The 19,130-nt window shown below is 36.4% G+C and overlaps 4 protein-coding genes across 5 annotated transcripts; 2 read left to right on the top strand and 2 right to left on the bottom strand.

Moving 5' to 3' along the window:
- Window positions 1-1,833: 1,833 nt before the first annotated feature.
- On the top strand, window positions 1,834-6,042 carry LOC111006649 (Aldolase-type TIM barrel family protein). The gene is made up of 8 exons (XM_022278678.2): window positions 1,834-2,332; window positions 2,993-2,997; window positions 4,217-4,279; window positions 4,399-4,505; window positions 4,591-4,688; window positions 4,873-4,965; window positions 5,051-5,092; window positions 5,564-6,042. Exons 1-8 carry the CDS (start codon window positions 2,216-2,218, stop codon window positions 5,717-5,719), a joined length of 681 nt encoding a protein of 226 aa, XP_022134370.1. The 5' UTR covers window positions 1,834-2,215; the 3' UTR covers window positions 5,720-6,042.
- A 132-nt stretch (window positions 6,043-6,174) lies between these two features.
- Window positions 6,175-11,762, top strand: LYK2 (Protein kinase superfamily protein). Its single transcript, XM_022278580.2, has 2 exons — window positions 6,175-6,405; window positions 8,555-11,762. The coding sequence occupies exon 2, from the start codon at window positions 9,474-9,476 to the stop codon at window positions 11,610-11,612; it is 2,139 nt and encodes a 712-aa protein (XP_022134272.2). The 5' UTR covers window positions 6,175-6,405; window positions 8,555-9,473; the 3' UTR covers window positions 11,613-11,762.
- A 95-nt stretch (window positions 11,763-11,857) lies between these two features.
- LOC111006309 (Calcium-binding EF-hand family protein) lies at window positions 11,858-13,223 on the bottom strand. 2 transcript variants are annotated; one of them, XM_022278169.2, is made up of 3 exons: window positions 13,178-13,223; window positions 12,444-12,537; window positions 11,858-12,341 (listed from the first exon to the last, which is right to left on the bottom strand). In XM_022278169.2, the coding sequence occupies exon 3, from the start codon at window positions 12,335-12,337 to the stop codon at window positions 11,915-11,917; it is 423 nt and encodes a 140-aa protein (XP_022133861.1). In that variant the 5' UTR covers window positions 12,338-12,341; window positions 12,444-12,537; window positions 13,178-13,223; the 3' UTR covers window positions 11,858-11,914. The 2 variants fall into 2 exon arrangements, with proteins under 2 accessions (XP_022133861.1, XP_087978679.1); XM_088122553.1 differs by lacking the exon at window positions 13,178-13,223 and having other exon boundaries at window positions 12,444-12,584.
- Window positions 12,951-17,637, bottom strand: LOC111006308 (Leucine-rich repeat protein kinase family protein). The gene is made up of 7 exons (XM_022278168.2): window positions 15,415-17,637; window positions 15,124-15,257; window positions 14,549-14,792; window positions 14,113-14,324; window positions 13,996-14,021; window positions 13,709-13,823; window positions 12,951-13,543 (listed from the first exon to the last, which is right to left on the bottom strand). The coding sequence occupies exons 1-7, from the start codon at window positions 16,766-16,768 to the stop codon at window positions 13,319-13,321; spliced, it is 2,310 nt and encodes a 769-aa protein (XP_022133860.1). The 5' UTR covers window positions 16,769-17,637; the 3' UTR covers window positions 12,951-13,318.
- Between the last annotated feature and the right edge of the window lie 1,493 nt (window positions 17,638-19,130).

Here is a 19,130-nt window from a genome sequence, read left to right as displayed (position 1 = left end):
CTTTAATTTGTATATATTTTTAGTCTCCGTCATTTATATTAAATAACAAAATGTATATTATATCCAATCAAAACCAATTTATTTGACAACCATATTACCGTTATATTAACGATATGGACAACATGAACTAGATAGAGGTATCATGTATGTAATTAGATTTTTTTTTTTAAATTAAGTACAAGTAAACACAACCCCAAATTCAAAGGGTATGAGACCAAAAAACATATTTATTAAGCAACGCAATTTCTAAATCATTTAACAACGAAATTGTTTGTAAGCAAGTTTAATTAATTATTAAGAAATAAAACCAATAATTAAGATGGAAGAAAAACCTTATGAATAGTGGAGAATATAATGAAAGAATAAATGTGGTTTATGTGGATTTGGTGTCGGCCACGATTCACACCTGACAAAACTCCACCCCCAATCAAAACATTTGTATTTGGTAGCTCAAACTTCATTATCACTTTTTTTATATTCCAATTTTGCAATTATATTCAACAAATGTGATATCAATCAATCTCACTGTTATTTGGAATCAATTTCAGTTGTTAAAATATTTAGTTGAAATGCAATTCTATTAATTGTGTATATATATGATCAATACATGTATCTCTCTGATTTTGGTCAACTTTACTTCTGGTATACATGAAAAAAAATAAAAAACTTTAGTATGATAATTGAAAATTTTGAGTTGAATTATTAAATTTATCCTATATTTTTAATCTGATCATTTAATTTCAATTTGATCTCTTGGATTTTTAATTTGGTGTCTACCTAATTCGTATGTGAATCAATATTATTTTAATCATTAGCTTTGGATGGTGTAAAGGTAGATTATGATTGATAGAAATTAGAAGGAGATGAAAATTAAAAGGTGAAAATGATAATTTTGCCCCGAACACATCAAACTAACTCTATCAAGTTTTGAAATGAATGCATTTGAAAAAATAATAATAATAATTTTGTTATTGGTATTTGGTAGGGATGGTAACAGGACGGGTCACGGGTCATCCCCATCCCCGCCCATCTATGAAATTTTGGCCCCGTCTCCTTTATAAATATATATTGTTTAATTAATTAATTAATTTTTATTACTAGTATAAGAAAAGTGGATAAATAAGCTATTAGATAAGTCTTGAGTATTTAAAAAAATAAAAAATAAATAAAAAGTATTTATAAAATTAATATATAGTAATATTATTATATAAAAAATAGAAAAATTAATAAAATATTAAATGGGCGGGACCATCTCCATCCCGTCTCCGCTGGGACCTCGATTTGATCCCATCCCGGTCAAATCGGGGATTTCCGATCCGTTACGCGGGGATCGGATCCAACGGTTTTTTTTGCCGTGAAAAAATGGATAAATGTGGGTGTGCATGTATATTTTGCTAAGAACGGAAAAAAACATTGTTTTTAGTAAATCTATAATTAAAATAGTTATACGGATACCAACTGCATATAAAATCTTGCCTAAAAAAAAAAAAAAAACTGCGTATAAAAGCAAAAAATAAGTAGCATAATTGTAGGGATGAAGGTTACAAATTCAAAACTAGACAAAATAACCTAAGATTTCTTAAAAAAAAAAACCTAAGATTCCTACATAATTATTTCAAATTAAACCAAACAAAATATAGTTGATTTGAATTTGATATTTTATCATTTCAAATTCGGAAAACCCCAATAAACTCTTATTTCCATCTAAAAAACTACCATAGAAATTAGTTTTTTTTAAAGCCTCTAAACATTGGATTAAAAGGATCAATATCAAAATAAATGAGAAAAAACTATAGAAAAAATGAATATTTTTCGGAACAAACAATTATGTCAAATTTCCTCGCCCCCAGTCCAGGAAAAAAAAAAAAGAAAAAAGAATCGCGTCAAAGTTCAGGAAATTCGAATCGTGAAAGGGTGAGATCAAGAAGAACCTTGTAAAAATGAGACAATTTCGTGTAGAAAAATGGGCATTCCACTTTCAGGGGGTCCAAAAAGAGCCCACGGAAGTTGATCTTTATCAGTCGGGCCGCCAGGGGTTGGTAAGATAATCTATAGAAACGACGCAGTTGTTGAAAAAGGCTCTGAGTTGGGAGTTGGAACAGCCGTCTCCTCCATTTTTCAAGGAGTTCTGCAGAAATAAATCTGTATCTGCAAAATCCTCGCAGTCGAATCGCTCGAGTTTTCGATCAGCAAATCGAATAAGAGGTAGAACAAAATGGGAGTAGCTGCGAAAATCGCACCGTCAATGCTATCCTCCGATTTTGCCAATTTAGCTTCGGAGGCCGATCGAATGCTTAAACTTGGCGCGGATTGGCTTCACATGGATATTATGGTACACACACACACACTCTCTCTCTCTCTCTCTCTGTTTCCTTTTTCACAGATTGTTATTTCTCTTCAGACTTCAGTTATAGTTTGGTGAAATACTTTTTGTTTGTTGCTCCCATTTTGTTCATTTTAATCCTAATTTTTATCTTCCGAGTCTGAGTTCCTACCATTCAGTTCTAATTTACTTTAATTGGTTCGGAATCTACTTGGCTTTAATGGTTTGAATCATATGATTTGTCTATGCTTTTCTGGGTCTTAAAACAATATTATATCAACACTATTTTAGAACCTTATTCCTAGTTCTAGTGGAAGGTATTCCATGGATTCTTTCAAGTATATTAACCCATTTACGACGACTGCATTTTTACCATCACTATCATTCCCTAATGTGGACTTTAAAGGATGAAGATTTTTGATCTTGTAGAAGTAATATGCCTTTCTCATGTATACTTGTACTCGTTAATTGGTTGATGAGAGTGTAGAGAAAGGAGCATGGAGGTGCACAATCAAACTAGTGATCTTATAATGACATGCTTACGAAGACGGGGTAGTGTAAAATTCTTCTCAAGTTGACGTGGGTCGTACAAACTGCAATTTCTGTGCACATTATGCTGATAAATTTATATGCCATCACATCTGATGTATCTTGTTGCTTTATTTGCAGGATGGGTAGGTTGATGCTTTGCTCATATCATACTCCTGTTGCCCTGCAATGTGCTTCATGTGAATTGGTTTGATTACTGTGGTTAATCTAACACCCGATCACTTGTTAAAAATAGGATTAAATTTTACCTGGAAATAACTTGACCTTGATCTTTTTGGTGTTGATTGCTTTTGGCATCAACTTTCTATCGAAATGTCACTGCTTATTTATCTGTAAATATTTGCTGAAGAAACTTGAGAAGCATCTAGTTTTTTAAAAGGCCTCAAACAGCGCGTGCTTAGGCATTGGTGAGATGCCTTGCCTTGTTGAGCGTGGACTTCTTGCTAAAATGCGATGCTTTTACTAGGGTCAATTTAAATTTTTAGAAAAGGGTTAACTTGAACAAAAGTCGTCTTGTACTACCTTGATAGGGATTTAAAAACTATTTTGATTGCCTTTAAGATCACAATGGACTTTTGTCTCACGTAATCAGAAGTCCTGTGTAACACTGAAAGATTCAATCAAGGTCTTCTTAGGGCATGCCTTTTCCATTCATTTTACATTATCACTTTTATAAGAGTTAAATGTATATTTTTATCTTAAAGTTTCCCATTTGGCACTATATATTGTTGACTTTGGTAATCTATTATGATATGTAATGTACGGTATCTCATAATGTGCTTCTCTTCATGGAGATTAAAGGGTGCTTCTGTTGAAACTGGCATGGTGGCAGGGCTGTGAATCAGAAAAGTCAAAACTAATTAACTATTGTTAAAAAATATGAAGGCTATAGGATTTGATGTCTCGTGCCACGTTATCAACTGTAATTTTGGGAAGGATCAATGTCATTTTCTTGGTGGAACTGCTAATCTAATATTCTGCAGAAGATCTAGATGGGTCTACATTTATTTTTTGATGTAGTGTTTTATTTTGTATCAGTAATCTGTTGAACCTTTCTACTTCAGTTTAAGATTAACGACCATTAATTATCAAGAAAGTCTCAAAGTTATTTATTATTAATTTTTAAATACACCAATATGGTGTCCCCATGAGAATTTATTCATGATCATTTGGTTGAATTCACCCTGTAGCAGGAATATGCATTATTTCTTGGTGGTGTGATTTGTGCATGATCTGGATTACACAATTTTGGCTCGCTTTTCTCACTCTTAAAGTTTACATTGGGTTTATTTCCTGTCCCTAGCTAGCAAAGTGATTATTTTGTTGTCTATGCATTTACCACAGGCATTTTGTTCCAAATCTGACAATTGGTGCTCCAGTCATCGAGAGTTTGAGAAAACACACGAAGTAATATCATTGCTTATTCAGTTTCATGAATTTGATCTGAACTCCTTTTTTGCTAGTCAATTGTTAGAAGTTGGTGACATTACCATGACTTATTGAAGAATTATTTCCTTGTCATGCAGGGCATATCTAGATTGCCACCTTATGGTTACGAATCCACTTGATTACGTTGAACCCATGGCAAAAGCTGGTGCATCAGGTTTTACATTTCATGTTGAAGTATCCAAAGGTACATTTTGTTTTTGGACTTAAGATTTGTTCTAGTTCTATTACACAAAAATTTTCACTTTTTCTTTCCCTCTTTTCTCTTGTAGACAATTGGCAACAACTAATCCAAGAAATTAAGTCAAAGGGCATGAAGTCTGGGGTGGCGCTAAAACCTAAAACACCCATTGAAGAAGTTTATCCTCTGGTATGCAATTGATTTTCTAATTTACTCTCGATTTCATATCTTTCATTTACGTAAATGTTATATTTCAATGATGGGTTGTAAGATCCTATTCATCTGCATAACAAGGAAAGTGTTAATGGCTTTGTGCAAATGCTGCTACACCAAACTTTTGATCCTTGTTAATCGTTATTTCTTCAATCTTCAGGTAGAAAGTGACAATCCTGTAGAAATGGTCCTTGTTATGACAGTTGAACCTGGCTTTGGTGGGCAGAAGTTCATGCCAGAGACGATGGATAAGGTACCATTTTTGACATTTTCATAACTTGAGCAATGTTTGATTGACATCTCTTGTTGAATCTCCTTACCGATTTTCACTCATCCAGGTGCGGAAATTAAGACAGAAGTACCCATCTCTTGACATTGAGGTATCTCTCTCACTTTCTCCATATTTCTTTTAATTTTCTGCAACCTTCTAATGCATGTTTCTTTAAATTATTGGTTCCGTCAAAAAGTTCCCCTCACCCACCATATTATGAAACACGGAAAAATGTAGCCCCTCATTGGCATGCATACTTTTGTCGTCCAAAAAACTCTGCAAGCTGGAGACGAACTTGTTCATATATTTTCTTTGGTTCTATTTCATTCAATAGTAATTTGATATAAGAAGTCACTTCGGTACGAGCATAGTTTCAATCACCAGTCTTTTAACTTTTTAAGTCTTCATAGATTTTCCCCCATGTTCAAAACTTTGTTGAAAAGATTAAACTTATCTAGCAAATAGACTTTGGATGCGAACTCGATATAGTGTACTTGTTGTTCGTTGTAGTTCCAATTCAGTGTACAGATGGCTGTATGAGGGACAGTGTCAACTCAGTCATTTTTGGTTTGTTTGCCAGGTGGATGGCGGATTGGGACCTTCAACCATAGATGCAGCAGCTTCTGCTGGGGCGAATTGCATTGTTGCAGGAAGTTCTGTGTTCGGAGCTCCCGAGCCTTCCAAAGTTATCTCCATTCTGAGGAAAAGTGTTGAGGAGGCCCAACAAAATTGTTGATCTTGTTACAAGCTTCGAGAATCCTCCATCAAAACTTGGTTTACACTTCTGAGACCCATGACATATTTTTAGATGAACAGAAGTTGATTTGATTTAGGTGGTTTCAGTATAATCTGAGCTACCGTATGGTCCGTGAGCCCTCAATAAAATCTCTAATAGAAGTAGAGGGTGAACAAGTTGATTTATATTTTGTAATTTTTTTTTTCTTTTAACAGAAAACTTCCATGTATAATTGCTTTGCAATAAGATGATGAACAAATAAATTACAGAGTTTGAAAAGAGAGACCTACTTTCATATTAAACAGTAGATGTTAATGACTCAATCTGGTTATCTATGAATTTGTTGGTTATATAAAAATTTATGTCTGATAAGTCATTGACCGTTGGGCTCGATTATATGCTCTCTGCCTCCAACGTGGTTCGAGCCCTTATCTCTTACCTATCTATTATGTATCCAAAGTTCTAAACTGAAGCTTTAGATGCATGAATTCATTGAATTGTAGATTGACATGAGTTTTTGTTCTCAATGTACATATATATTTTGAGAAATTCACATTCATGGTGTTTTTTCCAAGGAAAATGCAAAGATATTAGAGTGGGGGTTGAGCAGATCACGAGCACGTGAAGGGAATGAAAAATGGTTGTGTTTCTTGACGAAGGGATCCCCTTTCATTCCTCGGCCGAAGGTATGTCTCTTACCCCAAATTCCCAAATATTTCTATTTTGTTTTCCAAGAGGGATCCACATGTGCTCTCACGTGCATATGCTTCCATCCTCCTAACTTGTTTTGATGATATGTTTTCTAAATTTGTAAGACAAAATGCTGATGTGTGGTCCCTTCCTTTATTATATGCAACTTTTTGGATCAAGGGCTTTAGAAATGATAATTATAATTCAAGGCTGAATCCTTCCTATTCCAGTTGGTTAGGTTTAATGGAAATCCAATTCATGCAAAGCATCCTCTTAATTATATTATACATTGGGAAGAAATTTCCTTATTCCTTTTGTTTCCATCTTCCACATTTTTCTCAGGAAAGCTATGCCAACATCTTCAATTTCACTCTCTTACAAGTTATAACCATTTGTAAAATTTCCGCATTGGTATTTGATACTTGGTTCTTGGTTAAAATTATGGTATCGACCATTGATTCAAGAAAGTTTCAAGATAGATATGAAACTCTCTTTTCCTATGTAGCATAATAGCAAAAAATCGTAGATATTACTCATCATCTACCCTTCATAAAAGTTTAAGTTCAAAATAAGATTTAAACTTATTCATAGTCCATGCGAGCCTCACGCTCGAGTTCGGATATCAAAGAGTGAGATTTTTTTTTAGTATTATTTTATAATTGAATAATATATTGCTTTTGAGGTGGCATTTTGAAGGGAGGAATAGGATTGAAATGGAAGATTACTAGGTTCTGTATGATCATAATTATTTATATATATATTCTATGGTATTGGTGCTGCTTGTTTCATGCCTCAGCTTTAGCATGCATCAAACAAATGCCTTTTCTTATCTTTCTTTTATCACCCCTTTATTCTCAATTCTACATCATTCATTCTTCTTCAACTCACTTAAACACAGTTAAACTTAACACTTCTATTCATCTTTTTTAAACTTATTATTTGTTTATAGGTTAAATTAGATTTACATTATATCTATTTTTTTAAATTTATGTTTAACCTCAAAAGTTTTAATCATGCCCTAGAAACTTGAATTATACTTTTATTTCATTATATTCTACTTCACAATAAAACGTTGATGTAATATGTCCATTAAATAAACTTTGGTTCACGTTATGTGATGTAGCATTACAACCAATTGGAACCAATTCAACTCCAAGTTATCTAATGAGTATGTCATATCAACTGATCAATAGAAACACGTTCTTCAACTTTTAGTCGTCTCAAAATAAATATTTTTTTTAATAGCAATTAAACGTGGAGTTCAATGAAAGTCAAGGGTTGAAACTATTTTAGGTTTAAAAAATTAAATAACCATAAAATAGAAATAATTTTTTTTTTCTAGAAGTAAACTCATGTGTCATATTGTAGTAGTAAAGGTAATGATGGGAAATATATGGAGGGAAGGCTCTTCAATAGAAATTTGTCTCATGAGTGATATCATAATTATTAGGCAGCCCCTAACATATAGCAAATCATCATAATTATTCATAGCATTGTAGAGAAATGTTGGAATTAAATTGGAAGGCTAACTAGGTAGGGCTGCCTGCCTTTGTGATGTTCTTTATAATGTCTTTAGATTGATTATTGATTGGAAAATATACTCCATCATAGAGTTGGTATCTACCATTTTCCAACTTTATATTAAATTTTAAATTATTGAAGAGTTATTTTTTAGGACTTTTGAAGAGTGTGTTGGTTACATAGCTTTTATGTAGTTTTCTTTTTAAAACCTTTTTCAACCATCACCAATTAATTTTTTGATTTTCTATGCATTGCCTTGAGCATCACAAGAACAACTACTGTTGCTATCCTCTGTTTCTGTAAATACATATTCTTTGGTGTTATTTTTCGTAATTCTTTAAAAAATAAAATAAAAATTTTAAGTTATTAAAATCAAATTCTATATCTAGAAATATTACAGTAATAAATTATGAAAAATAAAGCAATATTTCGCAATTCATCCAACTTTAACTTAGTTAAATAAAGAAACTACTATTATTAATAACCGACCCAATCAATCAAGATATACTATCGACTATCTTTTCAAAAAAAAAAAAGATATACTGTTGACTAGTTTTTATAATAATTGTTGTTATAGATAGGGTCAGGATATGCTATGTAGATTTATAATTATTGTTATTATAGGTAGGTTTAGAGTCTGCCACGTGGATCACTCAATTGGAATTATACGTGTTAGTTCAGACAAGTCGAAGATGAAGTGAGACTAGCATAATCACCTATCATCAACCTGAGGAGAGCTCGGCTTGGCACCAACCTAAAAAAGGCGGATGTCACAGGTGGATTTCCACTAACACCAAATATGGAATGGATAGGACCATGCTCTCTAGAGCTCCCCTATAAAAAGACGGAGTTCCTCTTTTTCTAGAGTATGCAATCTCCACGCAACCAAACTAAGAATGTCTTGACACCAACTCGGATTAAGTTCTAACTTAGCTTCAAGGTGTACTTGGTCGAGCACAAGTTCTTGACTTAGGTACTTGGCTTTCACGAAATTGACGTGTCGCCTCATCCAAAATTTTGCATCAACAATTGCAATTTTTGAATTATCTTTGTAAAATTTACTTCTTAAATTTCTGCCTCATAAGAGTGCCCCCTTAAAATTCCCATTTCCCAACATGAAACTCAGCAGCTTCTACACACAAAAATTTCTCAATATTCTGAAAATTCTCCAACAATAATATGTGGATTCAAAGGAGCAACTTTCGGCCAAGTCTATTTGGCCTAAATGCTTCTTCAATCATATGGGATATGGACATCTGAACAAAGAGTTAAAACATGTGGTTGTTTCCAGACAGGACCGCAATCTTAAAGCAACGAAAAATCAAATTTTGTCTGTGAAAAACTATAGCAGTTATAAAGCTATGCTTTTGATCACAACCAATGGGAGAGATAGAAAACAAACAAAAAACTTGGATAAATAACCATCCCTTTCGGATCAAATCGAATCAAAGTTGATTGGTTAAATGCAATAAGCAATTCTTGTTTTGTGTCCCCCAATAATCTTGTCCTCCAACAGCCATGACAGAAGTGCTCATCTTTCAAAATGCCAGCTTCTGGATCCAAGAGGGAGAAATCTCCATACCTTTTTAACTGGTTTTCTGTGCTTTTGTGGGAGTTTTCTTTCTTGGAAATGGATCTTGTTATCAGTGTTCTGTTCTTGAGAACTCTTGTTTTGTTCATCTTGTTGGTTTCCTCTGCTTTTGGGGAGGGCTTGTTGAGCTGTGATTCGACGTCGCCTGATGCTTTCGGCTTCCGTTGCAATGGAAATGAGACTCTGGTGCAGTGTGGAACATTTGCAGTTCTTTTCACAAATTCGGAATTTTCGTCTCTTTTTAACCTTAGCTATTACTTGGGAATCAACCAGTTTGCCATTGCTGAAATTAATGGCTTCTCTGCTGAGGCACAGTTTCTTCCTAGAGATCAGCCTTTACTGATACCAATTGAGTGCAAGTGCAATGGCAGCTTCTTTCTAGCTGAATTGACAAAAACTTCCATTAAAGGAGAGAGCTTTTACAGCATTACGGAATCATTGGAGGGATTGACTACTTGCAGAGCAATAAAAGAGAAGAATCCCGGGGTGTCGCCGTGGGGTCTCGGAGACTCGGTCCGGTTACTGATACCGATGAAGTGTGGCTGTCCATCTTCCTATGCAGGTGGTCCAAAACCAAGGCTCTTGATCTCCTACCCAGTGAGACAAGGTGACACAATTTTTAATTTAGCCACAAACTTCAATACAACTCCTGAATCTATTATATCTGCTAACAGCAGATCCATAGCTGCCTTCAAACCAGAACGCCTTGTACCACTTTCGGCTCTATTGATTCCGGTGAATGGTGAGCCAATCCTTGGTTCTTTAGCAAAACCTCATCAACCTGATTTACGTCTTCCTTCCACCAGCATCCCGGGGGTCAACTCGCACAAGTACACGGCGAAAATGTTGCATTTCGGAGTGTATGTTGCACTTGGCGGAGTCATACTCGGCGTGTGCATTGCAGCAATAGCACGCTTTTTGGTAATCAAGCTGAAGAAAAACAAGCAGAAGAAGACACAGAAGGCATACGAGAGAGGCGAGATGGAGCTACAACAACTTAGTCTCAGTGTTAGAACGGCAAGCGACAAGAAATTCTCTTTCGAGGGATCTCAAGACACTTTTGACAGTCATCTCCTTGAATCGAATGCGAGCAAGATGCTCATTGCTATGTACACAGTTGAGGAGATCAGGAGAGCGACGGAGAATTTCAATCCGAGTAATCAGATAGAGGGATCTATGTATCAAGGACGTCTCAATGGGAAGAACATGGCAATAAAGAGGACGGAGCACGAAACTATCTCCAAGATTGAGTTTAGTCTTTTACATGATATCAAACATCCAAGCATATTGAGGCTTTTGGGGATATGTTTAACAGAGGATCCTCATTCCTTTCTGGTTTTCGAGTATGCGAAAAATGGATCCCTGAAGGACTGGCTTCACGGTGGTTTGGCAATGAAAAACCAGTTCATCACCTCTTGCTATTGCTTCTTAACATGGAGTCAGAGGCTGCGGATCTGTCTCGACGTGGCTGCTGGATTACAGCATATGCACCACGTCATGAAACCGGTTTACGTTCACCGGAACATCAAGAGCAGAAACATTTTCCTAGATGAGGATTTCAATGCAAAGATTGGCAATTTTGGAATGGCAAGATGTGTTCAAAATGACATTGAAGACCCAAAATTCTGTTCTTCCAATCCAGCCTCTTGGAGTTTGGGATATTTGGCTCCTGAGTGCATTCACCAAGGTATAATTTCCCCAACCATTGATATATTTGCTTATGGGGTTGTTCTTTTGGAGGTTTTGTCTGGGAAAACACCAATAACAAAGCCAAATGCCAATGGTGAAGGCAGTGTTTGGCTAACAGAGAAAATCAAGGCCATCATGGAATCGGATAATGCAGAAGAACTAAGGGAATGGATGGACAGTGCATTGGGGGATAACTATCCATTCGATGCAGCTGTCAAATTGGCTAAACTTGCAAGAGCTTGTGTCGAGGAAGACCACTCGTTGCGTCCAAATGCGGCTGAAGTTTTCGACAAGTTATCGAGATTGGTCGAAGAACTGCCCGAAGGAGATCAAAGTGTGAGCTGCGAGAGCTCCACAAAGCCTCTTGTGAAGGGGCTGCAGGCTTCTGAAACCAATCCATAAATAACTTCGTGGAAGCAGCAGCCTTCACTTGCAGTTCATATTTCAAGCCTCACTATCCTGTAATTTAGTAGTCTGATGAGTGTTCATTTTTGGCTTCAGTTTCCTTCTCTCTTCTCAATGAATCAATAAACACAATGGGTTCGTTCTGTATTTAGTTTTTATCTTATTCGCCTCATTAATAGCAAGCTTAATTAAAAAGTATCGCCATGTTCAGAGGGAAAGAGAGAGTGCAAAGCATTTGAAAATAGGAAAAGAAATGAGTAATCTTTATAACAAGTGATGAACAAAATCAAAGTTCAAAGTCAGGACATCATGAACTTGAACTCATCAAAGTTAAGAACGCCATCAGAATTGAGATCAAATTTAGCAATCATTTTCTTGCATTCTTCAATGCTCCTCGATTCCCCAAGCCTACTGAGCATCCTCTTCAGACTCTTGGTCGTGATGAATCCACAACCATCCATTTCATACATCCTGAACGCCTCCTTCAGATCACGCACCTTCTCTTCCTCCTTCACTCCTTCCACAAACGCAACAAATTCAGCCCATCCCACCAGCCCATCGCCGTCGGAATCCAAATTCCCCACCACCAACTCCGCCTCCTCGAGCGTCAAACTCCCCCCGACGGCCGCCATGCACTGCTGCAGCTCTGGCGGAGACAGCTTCCCGTCTCCGTCGCCGTCGACCTGGTTGAACACTTTCTCGTACAATGCGAGCTTGTCCATGATTCTGAATACGGCGAGGGCGGGAGTGAAGGAGGAGGAATGAGCATGGAGAATTGGGGATTAGGGCAAAGTGGATCTGCAATTATATGGAAGGGAATGCGCGTACCGTGGTTTGACCGCCGGATTGGGCGACGGGGTTGGTAAATGAAAGGGGTGGTTGCCGTCCACTCGTGGAGCAGATGGTCGACCATTTCTTCACCCTTTCATGGAAATTGAATGGAGGTTTTTCAGCGATTGTTGAATAAACAAATGATTATGCGTAAAAGATTGACACATCCAGAAGGAAGGAACGATGGTTGGATAATCAGTCAAGAATCTATAAAACGTGGAAACTGCCCTAATTTCGGCGAAAATTTTCTCCAACAATCATAAAAAAACCTGAAGAAGAAAAAGTCTTCGTAAACTCTCCGCTTTTCATCTGCGTTTTCATTTATCACTTTTTTCAACTTGCAGTTGCGACAAGTTTGATAGTTTCCTTACTTTTCTTCTTTGAGTTCTTCAAAAAGTTACTAAACAATTCATATCAGTTTGTTAACCGCGTTGGTAATTTTGAGACATCGGTGCAAAGGGGTATTAGAAGTTCGAATCTTCATCCCATATTATATGATCGGTCTGATAAAGACTACTATTTTCATTCTTCATAGCAAACATTTTTCATAGAATTCAACTAAACTTCACTTATCTCAATCATCACTGTAAAGACTCTACTATTCCTCTTCTACAAAGGGTCTACTGTCCAAACAAACTCTGATATGCCATAGTTTTAGCTCTAGACATTTACAATTTACATCAGTTGTGAACATGGAATGAAATAAATGGCAGCTCAAAAATATCACCTACCGGCATTCTTCTGCGTGTGCACGACTCCTCTTCTGATGGCGTAAGGTTGTCTGCGAGCCTCTTCGTTAAACTCATTTTCGCCTCACTACCGCTGTAGGAAGATGCTCGGGAGGATTCGTCGACAGCTTGTAATATTTACAACTAAGACGTAGAATCAGACCTTTGCTCAGCATCAGCAGAAGCCTGGACTTGAGCAGCATACTGTAAGTTCCACAGCACATCCTCAAATGAGGGGCGAGACGATATGTCAGTAGCTATGCATTTCTTTGTGATAGATATGACTCTTGATAATGACTCTTGGGAGCAGGTGGTTAACACGACCGGATCAACAATTCTTCTCCGGCCATCCGTGCTGCCGAAGGATGCCTGTTGTTTCATACATAAGGAATCAGAAACCACAAAGAACAGAAGCAACTCTTATGAGAAAACCAGGTTTTTTCTGCCTTTTAGTTGAGAGACAAATTATATTGCACTTCTCAGTCATTGAGTTGAAGAGCAGAGAACCATTTTAAGAAAAAAACACTAAAATACCATGTCATTTAGAAGAAATGTTTCTTCTCTTCCAGTTACAATAGGCCCAACAAGTGATTCAAGCAAAATATATCCAAAATTGTAAACATCATCCTCCACTAAGTCTTTCCTGTTGCTGCAACCAAAGACCGTAAAAGTTATACACTACCTGAAAGGGAATAACTGGAAGAAAAATTTTTAGTTCGGGTTTTTGAGATCCTTTGTTTTTGTTTTCTTAAGATTCTTTCATATGATATTACAAGCAAAACATGGTATAATATTTGTGCTACGCTCAGTTGTTTTCTTACCTTGATTTTGTGGCTTCTCCCTTTGTCTACAAAAACAAAAGACATGAAATGAGTTCACTTAACAAAAGAAGCCCAGTAGAAATCTCTCAATATCACTGGAAATGTAAACTGAAGTACCTCATGTTTTTCAATTTCTTCAGTGATCATCGACATGCCATAGTCGCTAAGCTTTGGAATTCGGTGTTCATCAAGCAATATATTGTTAGTTTTCAGTCGATTGTTGAACGAACCAGGAATAACCCCCGTGTGTAGAAAGTGGATGGCCTTGGCAACTCCAATTAAAATTGTCAACCTATCTGACCACTTCAGGACTTTCTCTGGATAAGTTTCTGCATTCAGATATCAGATAAATGAGGAAACGTGAACATTCCATTAATAAATTGAATGCCTAAAGAACCAAAAACATGTTTCAAGGCTGCATTTGGTTCAGTAACAAAAACCAAGTGTCCACAGGTTTCACACCAAAACTGTTGCATAACAAATATTATCTTGCAACGACCAAAGAAAACCATGTTTCAAAATTTTAATTTTTACCATTCTGATGGCGACTAACCTGACAAAAGGGTACAGTAATTCCCATTAGGCACGTATTCGTATATGAGAAGAACTTGGTTGACACTTGAGTTATCATGTCCATCTCCCTCAATACAGTGACCCAAGAGGCCAACTAAATGGGGGTGGTGAAGCTTCGAAAGAACATCCAGTCGAACTTTAAGGTTCTGTATTGAATATTTCTTTGATAAAGCTAAAGACCTTATGGCAACAAGGGTACCATTCTCCAATTTTCCTCGATAAACCTGAAGAAGAAAATTAGATAAGTTTCCAATGTGTGGTAAATGCCTCAGGAACAGCCTCAGAGCAAGATATTTAAATGTGGATCTAAGCATCTTGGGGAAAGTTTGTATACCAAAGATTAATCAAAGAAGAGCTTATATGAACGGTTGAAATCCCTTAAATGAACTATATGAAGTATACTTTCAAGTTGCAACAACTAATTCAAAAGTGAGCTTATAATGAAAAACTAAGGTAAGAAAATTTTTGGTTGAATCAAAGTGAATTAATAAAGATCCACTTTGAAAGTATTCTTATCAGAACCTCTATCTCATGTGTTAAAGTATTTGGGAATACCTTTCCTAAAGAACCTTCTCCCAAGAGCATTGATTTATCAAAGGCTTTTGTAGCTTCCTTCAGCTCTTGGTAATAAAATGATCTGCATACAGGAACAGTCTGAGCACCTAGCTTCATAGCTTGAGAAATTAACCCTGCAAAAGAAAAGTTCCTCTAAGCTTTAGAAGACGGTGGGTTCTACCGTAAAAATACTTCCACACACCATATCATTGTAAATTCAGGAAAATATAAAAAATTTTATGGCATGAACTGTAGTCTACAGACAACAAATCAGACAAACAGACTACTTACTGGCACTTGCTAATAGCTCAGATGAAACAGCAGCAGGTGAATTTTCTTGCACAACTTTTGGCAGCACTGGCGGCTCTTGTTCCGTTCTTTTGCGGAGCCTTCGGCACAAGAAGATAACTCCTAGGGCTAGAAGCACAATGACAATAATTGCTCCACTGATGAAAGCAACAATCAACAGATTTTCTTTTCTTCTGGAATTTCCTGTCCTTGCAAGGGATTCTGCACAAAATGATGCTCCATGCTGGTGTTGCAAATCAGAAGCAAAACAATTCCCACCAAACTTAACCATTCTCTTGTCTGAAGAACTGCCCAAGCAAGTGGGAAGAGCACCAGTTAACTTGTTGTTAGAAATATCAACATACCCAAGTTTTGTACTGCAACTCAGATGATTTTGAAGAGATCCACTCATCCTATTCGAAGCTAAATTCAAATATGTAATGTTCGGCAGATTGAACAAGAAAGGAGGTGGTGGCCCAGTCAGTTGATTGAATGATAAATCAAGATGTTGAAGCTGGGCCATCTGACCAAAGTGCTTAGGAATTTCACCAGATAAAGCATTCTTGCTAAGCAGAACTGTAACCAATCCTTTAGGCATGGCTGGAAGCAGAGAGTTTAACTGATTTTCTCTCATATCCAATACATGCAAATTGGTCAAAGCACTTAAGTCTGGCAACTCCCCAGAAATTTCATTGTGAGACAAAGAAATATCAGCTAGAGTTCTAATTTTGCACAGTGAAGAAGGAAATTGACCCTTCAGTCGATTGCTTTTCATGCTCAAAAAGGTAAGGTTCGTAAGGGAGTCCAGCCAATCAGGGACTGTATCGTTGAAGTAATTACCATCAAGAACCAATGAATAGAGTTGAACCATGGTAGAAATCTTAGGTGGGACTCGACCAAATATGAAATTCGAGCTCAAATCCAAGAACTCAAGAGAGGAGAGGCGATGAATCTTATCAGGAAGTGGCCCCCAAATCCCCAAAGAAATTAAGCTAAGAACCCGTAAGCTACTTAACCTTGACAATGTGGTAACGAAAGAATCAATGGAAAACCTCTCAGAAAGAGTTTGATTCGGTATTGCAACCCCATTAAACCCTCTAAATTTGACAAGCTTATCCCCCATAATTCTGAGCTCGGTCACTGCATTGTCCTGGCACGAAATGGTCATATCTGGAGATGGAGAAACGTTACACAGGTCGCCATCGAAAGTGTTCATAACTTCCAACGAAGAAGGGTACTCCAAATACTTCCTAATCTGCACCAGGATCTGGGTCTGAGAAGTCTGTAGCTGATGGGTACTGGGAAGGGACAAAATCCATGAAAGACTGACAAGAAGGAAAAGTTGCAGAGAACCCATTTGAGAAGCCTCTGAAACTCTCTGATTAATCAACAAGACGATCGAAAACGAAGAACTAAAGCAAGAATTCTTAGTCCAAGCCCCATGGTATACACCTGGATAACTTTTGACCGAAATTAGCAAAAGCGAACTGTCGAGAAATTCCCCCAGTCGGGAATCATTCCCCACTCGAGAAGAAAAATACAAAAGAATGAGATTATACCCTCAAACAGAGAGCCCCGACCAAAAGGGGAGAAGGGAAAAAGGGGGAAAAGAAAACAAAAAAAAGAGAAAACGAGAGTAAAGAAGAGAATCTTCAAAACAGGGCACGATTCCCCCGGATGTAAAAAATGCTCAAGGATGAAAAAGCTGCAATAGAATTCGAAGAGACAAGATACAAAAACTTAAGCCGAAGATTACAAACAATGTATTGGCAGGAAAAAATCCAGAAAAACAGAGAAGAAAACACAAAAAAAAAAAAAGAAAAAAAGAACAAGAAGGGGGTAAATGGGTATGGAGACAGAATGGTAAAGTAAAGTAAAGAAAGCACTAGCGTTGCTGTTCCAATAAAAAGAAGAAGCACAAGAAGGCGAATTAAGGAGGATAGAAGATAATTGGTGGAGGTAGTTGAAAGCAGAGCAACACTGAGAAAGCATTAAATACATCTACAAGGTGGTCTTCTCTGACTCTGACATGAAAGAGACCAAAAATCCTCTTTGGAGAACATGAACCATACGGCGGTGGGCGTGAAAGTGAAGCCCAGTGAGCGAATTCTGTGAAGAAGACCGAAAGTGGGCGGCTGCGCTGGCGAACTCTGTCGCGCTGCGAAATATAAGCGCCATGCGACTCTGTTTTCGTTGTTCGCTTCCTTTTTTTTTTCTCTGAACTTTAATCTTTTTTAATTTTGATATAGTTTTTTTCTTCTTCTTTCTGTTGTCGTCATTATTCTACAGATTTCGCGGTACTTACGATGATGCCATCACGTGCTTCCCTTTCAGTTACCCGTTTTATTTTTTATTTTTTGACTAATCTGAACTCTGAAAGATGTTGCCGTTATAAATGAACCGCCGCAGTCACGATTCCCGCACGCAATTTATATATTTAACTTAATTTCGATTTTTTTTAAATCCTTATTATATAAAATGTCATTTTTGTAATGTTTGCAAGATAATTATTTGAGCTCCTGTAAAATATATATTTTAAGAAGTAATTGCAAATATACTAATACGAACACAATTTAGAAGCACATGTTACCTTCTCTGAAGTTAAAAGTTCAATTTTCCACCTTGTACTAAAAAATTTGAAAATATAGTACTTAAAAAAATATATGTTCATGTCCAAATTATCTAACTCACAAATTAAGTTTAATAACCCACTAGAAATCCACATAAATATGGAGATTAATTTTAGATGTTTAGTAGGCATGATCATGTTCACCGGAGCTTTATCTTTATCTAGTCTACATCGATCATTAATGCATAGCTATCACTCAATTATTAATCATATAGCTAAGAAGTTGTCACTCTCATTATGTTGCTATCATTGACGAATACAAAGAAAGGTACATCCACTAGTATAGGATCTCGTGCTTAACATCGTTCTAACATAGTCACTTATGACTAATTTCTAATTGGCATACCACTCTTATAAATAGAATGATAGTATTGGAGGGTAAATATCAACGTGTCACATGTCTTGAAATACGTCAAGCAAAAGGAAAAAAGAATAATACTTTAGATATGATGTCCGAAGTGTATGTATATTTATGAAGTCCAATTTATGAGAGTTGAGCTTCCTCTATTGTTGATTGATAACCGTTCAACCGTTCCACTGACCACACTAGCGAGTTCAACGTCAGAATTCATGATAACATGCTACAAGTTGAGCAGCATTTACAATTGTCGTTCACCTATAAATATTAGAGGTAACTTCATTCTTAGGTATAAGCGAATCTCTTAGCAAATAATACACACAGAAATAGTTCGACCTACAACTAACTTGAACTTTGAAGTACTCACTTGTAAAATATTTTACAAGTTAAATTATTTCACAGAGAATCTTCTGAGGAGTAAGATTTCGACTAAAACAAATAGAATTACTCAAATAAGTTCACATGATAATTTGGCTGTCTAAGTATGTTATTATTGGGTTCGGGTAGGATAATAAATTTTAATGAAAGTAGAAAATAGGTAGTTTAAGGAGTGAGTGAAAATTGGAAATGAAAATGAATAGGAAAGAATATGATATGATTGATGAATATTGGTAGGAAGTTAATGAGAGGATATATTCCAAAAAGGACAAGGAAATGATGGGGGGACCTAATTTGGACAGCCAGCCTGTTGCAAATGGCAATAATTTTTTTTAAAAAAAAAACACAAATCAA

This window comes from Momordica charantia (assembly GCF_013281855.1).
Source record: "Momordica charantia cultivar OHB3-1 chromosome 4 unlocalized genomic scaffold, Mcharantia_2.0 BLBB01000004.1, whole genome shotgun sequence".
Lineage (NCBI taxonomy): Eukaryota > Viridiplantae > Streptophyta > Magnoliopsida > Cucurbitales > Cucurbitaceae > Momordica > Momordica charantia.
This window is presented reverse-complemented; position numbering and strand designations above follow the sequence as displayed.

Coding starts and splice junctions, on each gene's coding strand:
- LOC111006649 (XM_022278678.2), top strand. CDS start 2,216: ATGGGAGTAGCTGCGAAAATCGCACCGTCAATGCTATCCTCCGATTTT. Junction 4,966..5,050: donor TGCCAGAGACGATGGATAAG/GTACCATTTTTG, acceptor TCACTCATCCAG/GTGCGGAAATTAAGACAGAA. Junction 5,093..5,563: donor ACCCATCTCTTGACATTGAG/GTATCTCTCTCA, acceptor TTTGTTTGCCAG/GTGGATGGCGGATTGGGACC.
- LYK2 (XM_022278580.2), top strand. CDS start 9,474: ATGCCAGCTTCTGGATCCAAGAGGGAGAAATCTCCATACCTTTTTAAC.
- LOC111006309 (XM_022278169.2), bottom strand. CDS start 12,337: ATGGACAAGCTCGCATTGTACGAGAAAGTGTTCAACCAGGTCGACGGC.
- LOC111006308 (XM_022278168.2), bottom strand. CDS start 16,768: ATGGGTTCTCTGCAACTTTTCCTTCTTGTCAGTCTTTCATGGATTTTG. Junction 14,325..14,548: donor TTACTGTACCCTTTTGTCAG/GTTAGTCGCCAT, acceptor ATCTGAATGCAG/AAACTTATCCAGAGAAAGTC. Junction 14,022..14,112: donor AAGAAATTGAAAAACATGAG/GTACTTCAGTTT, acceptor TTGTTTTTGTAG/ACAAAGGGAGAAGCCACAAA.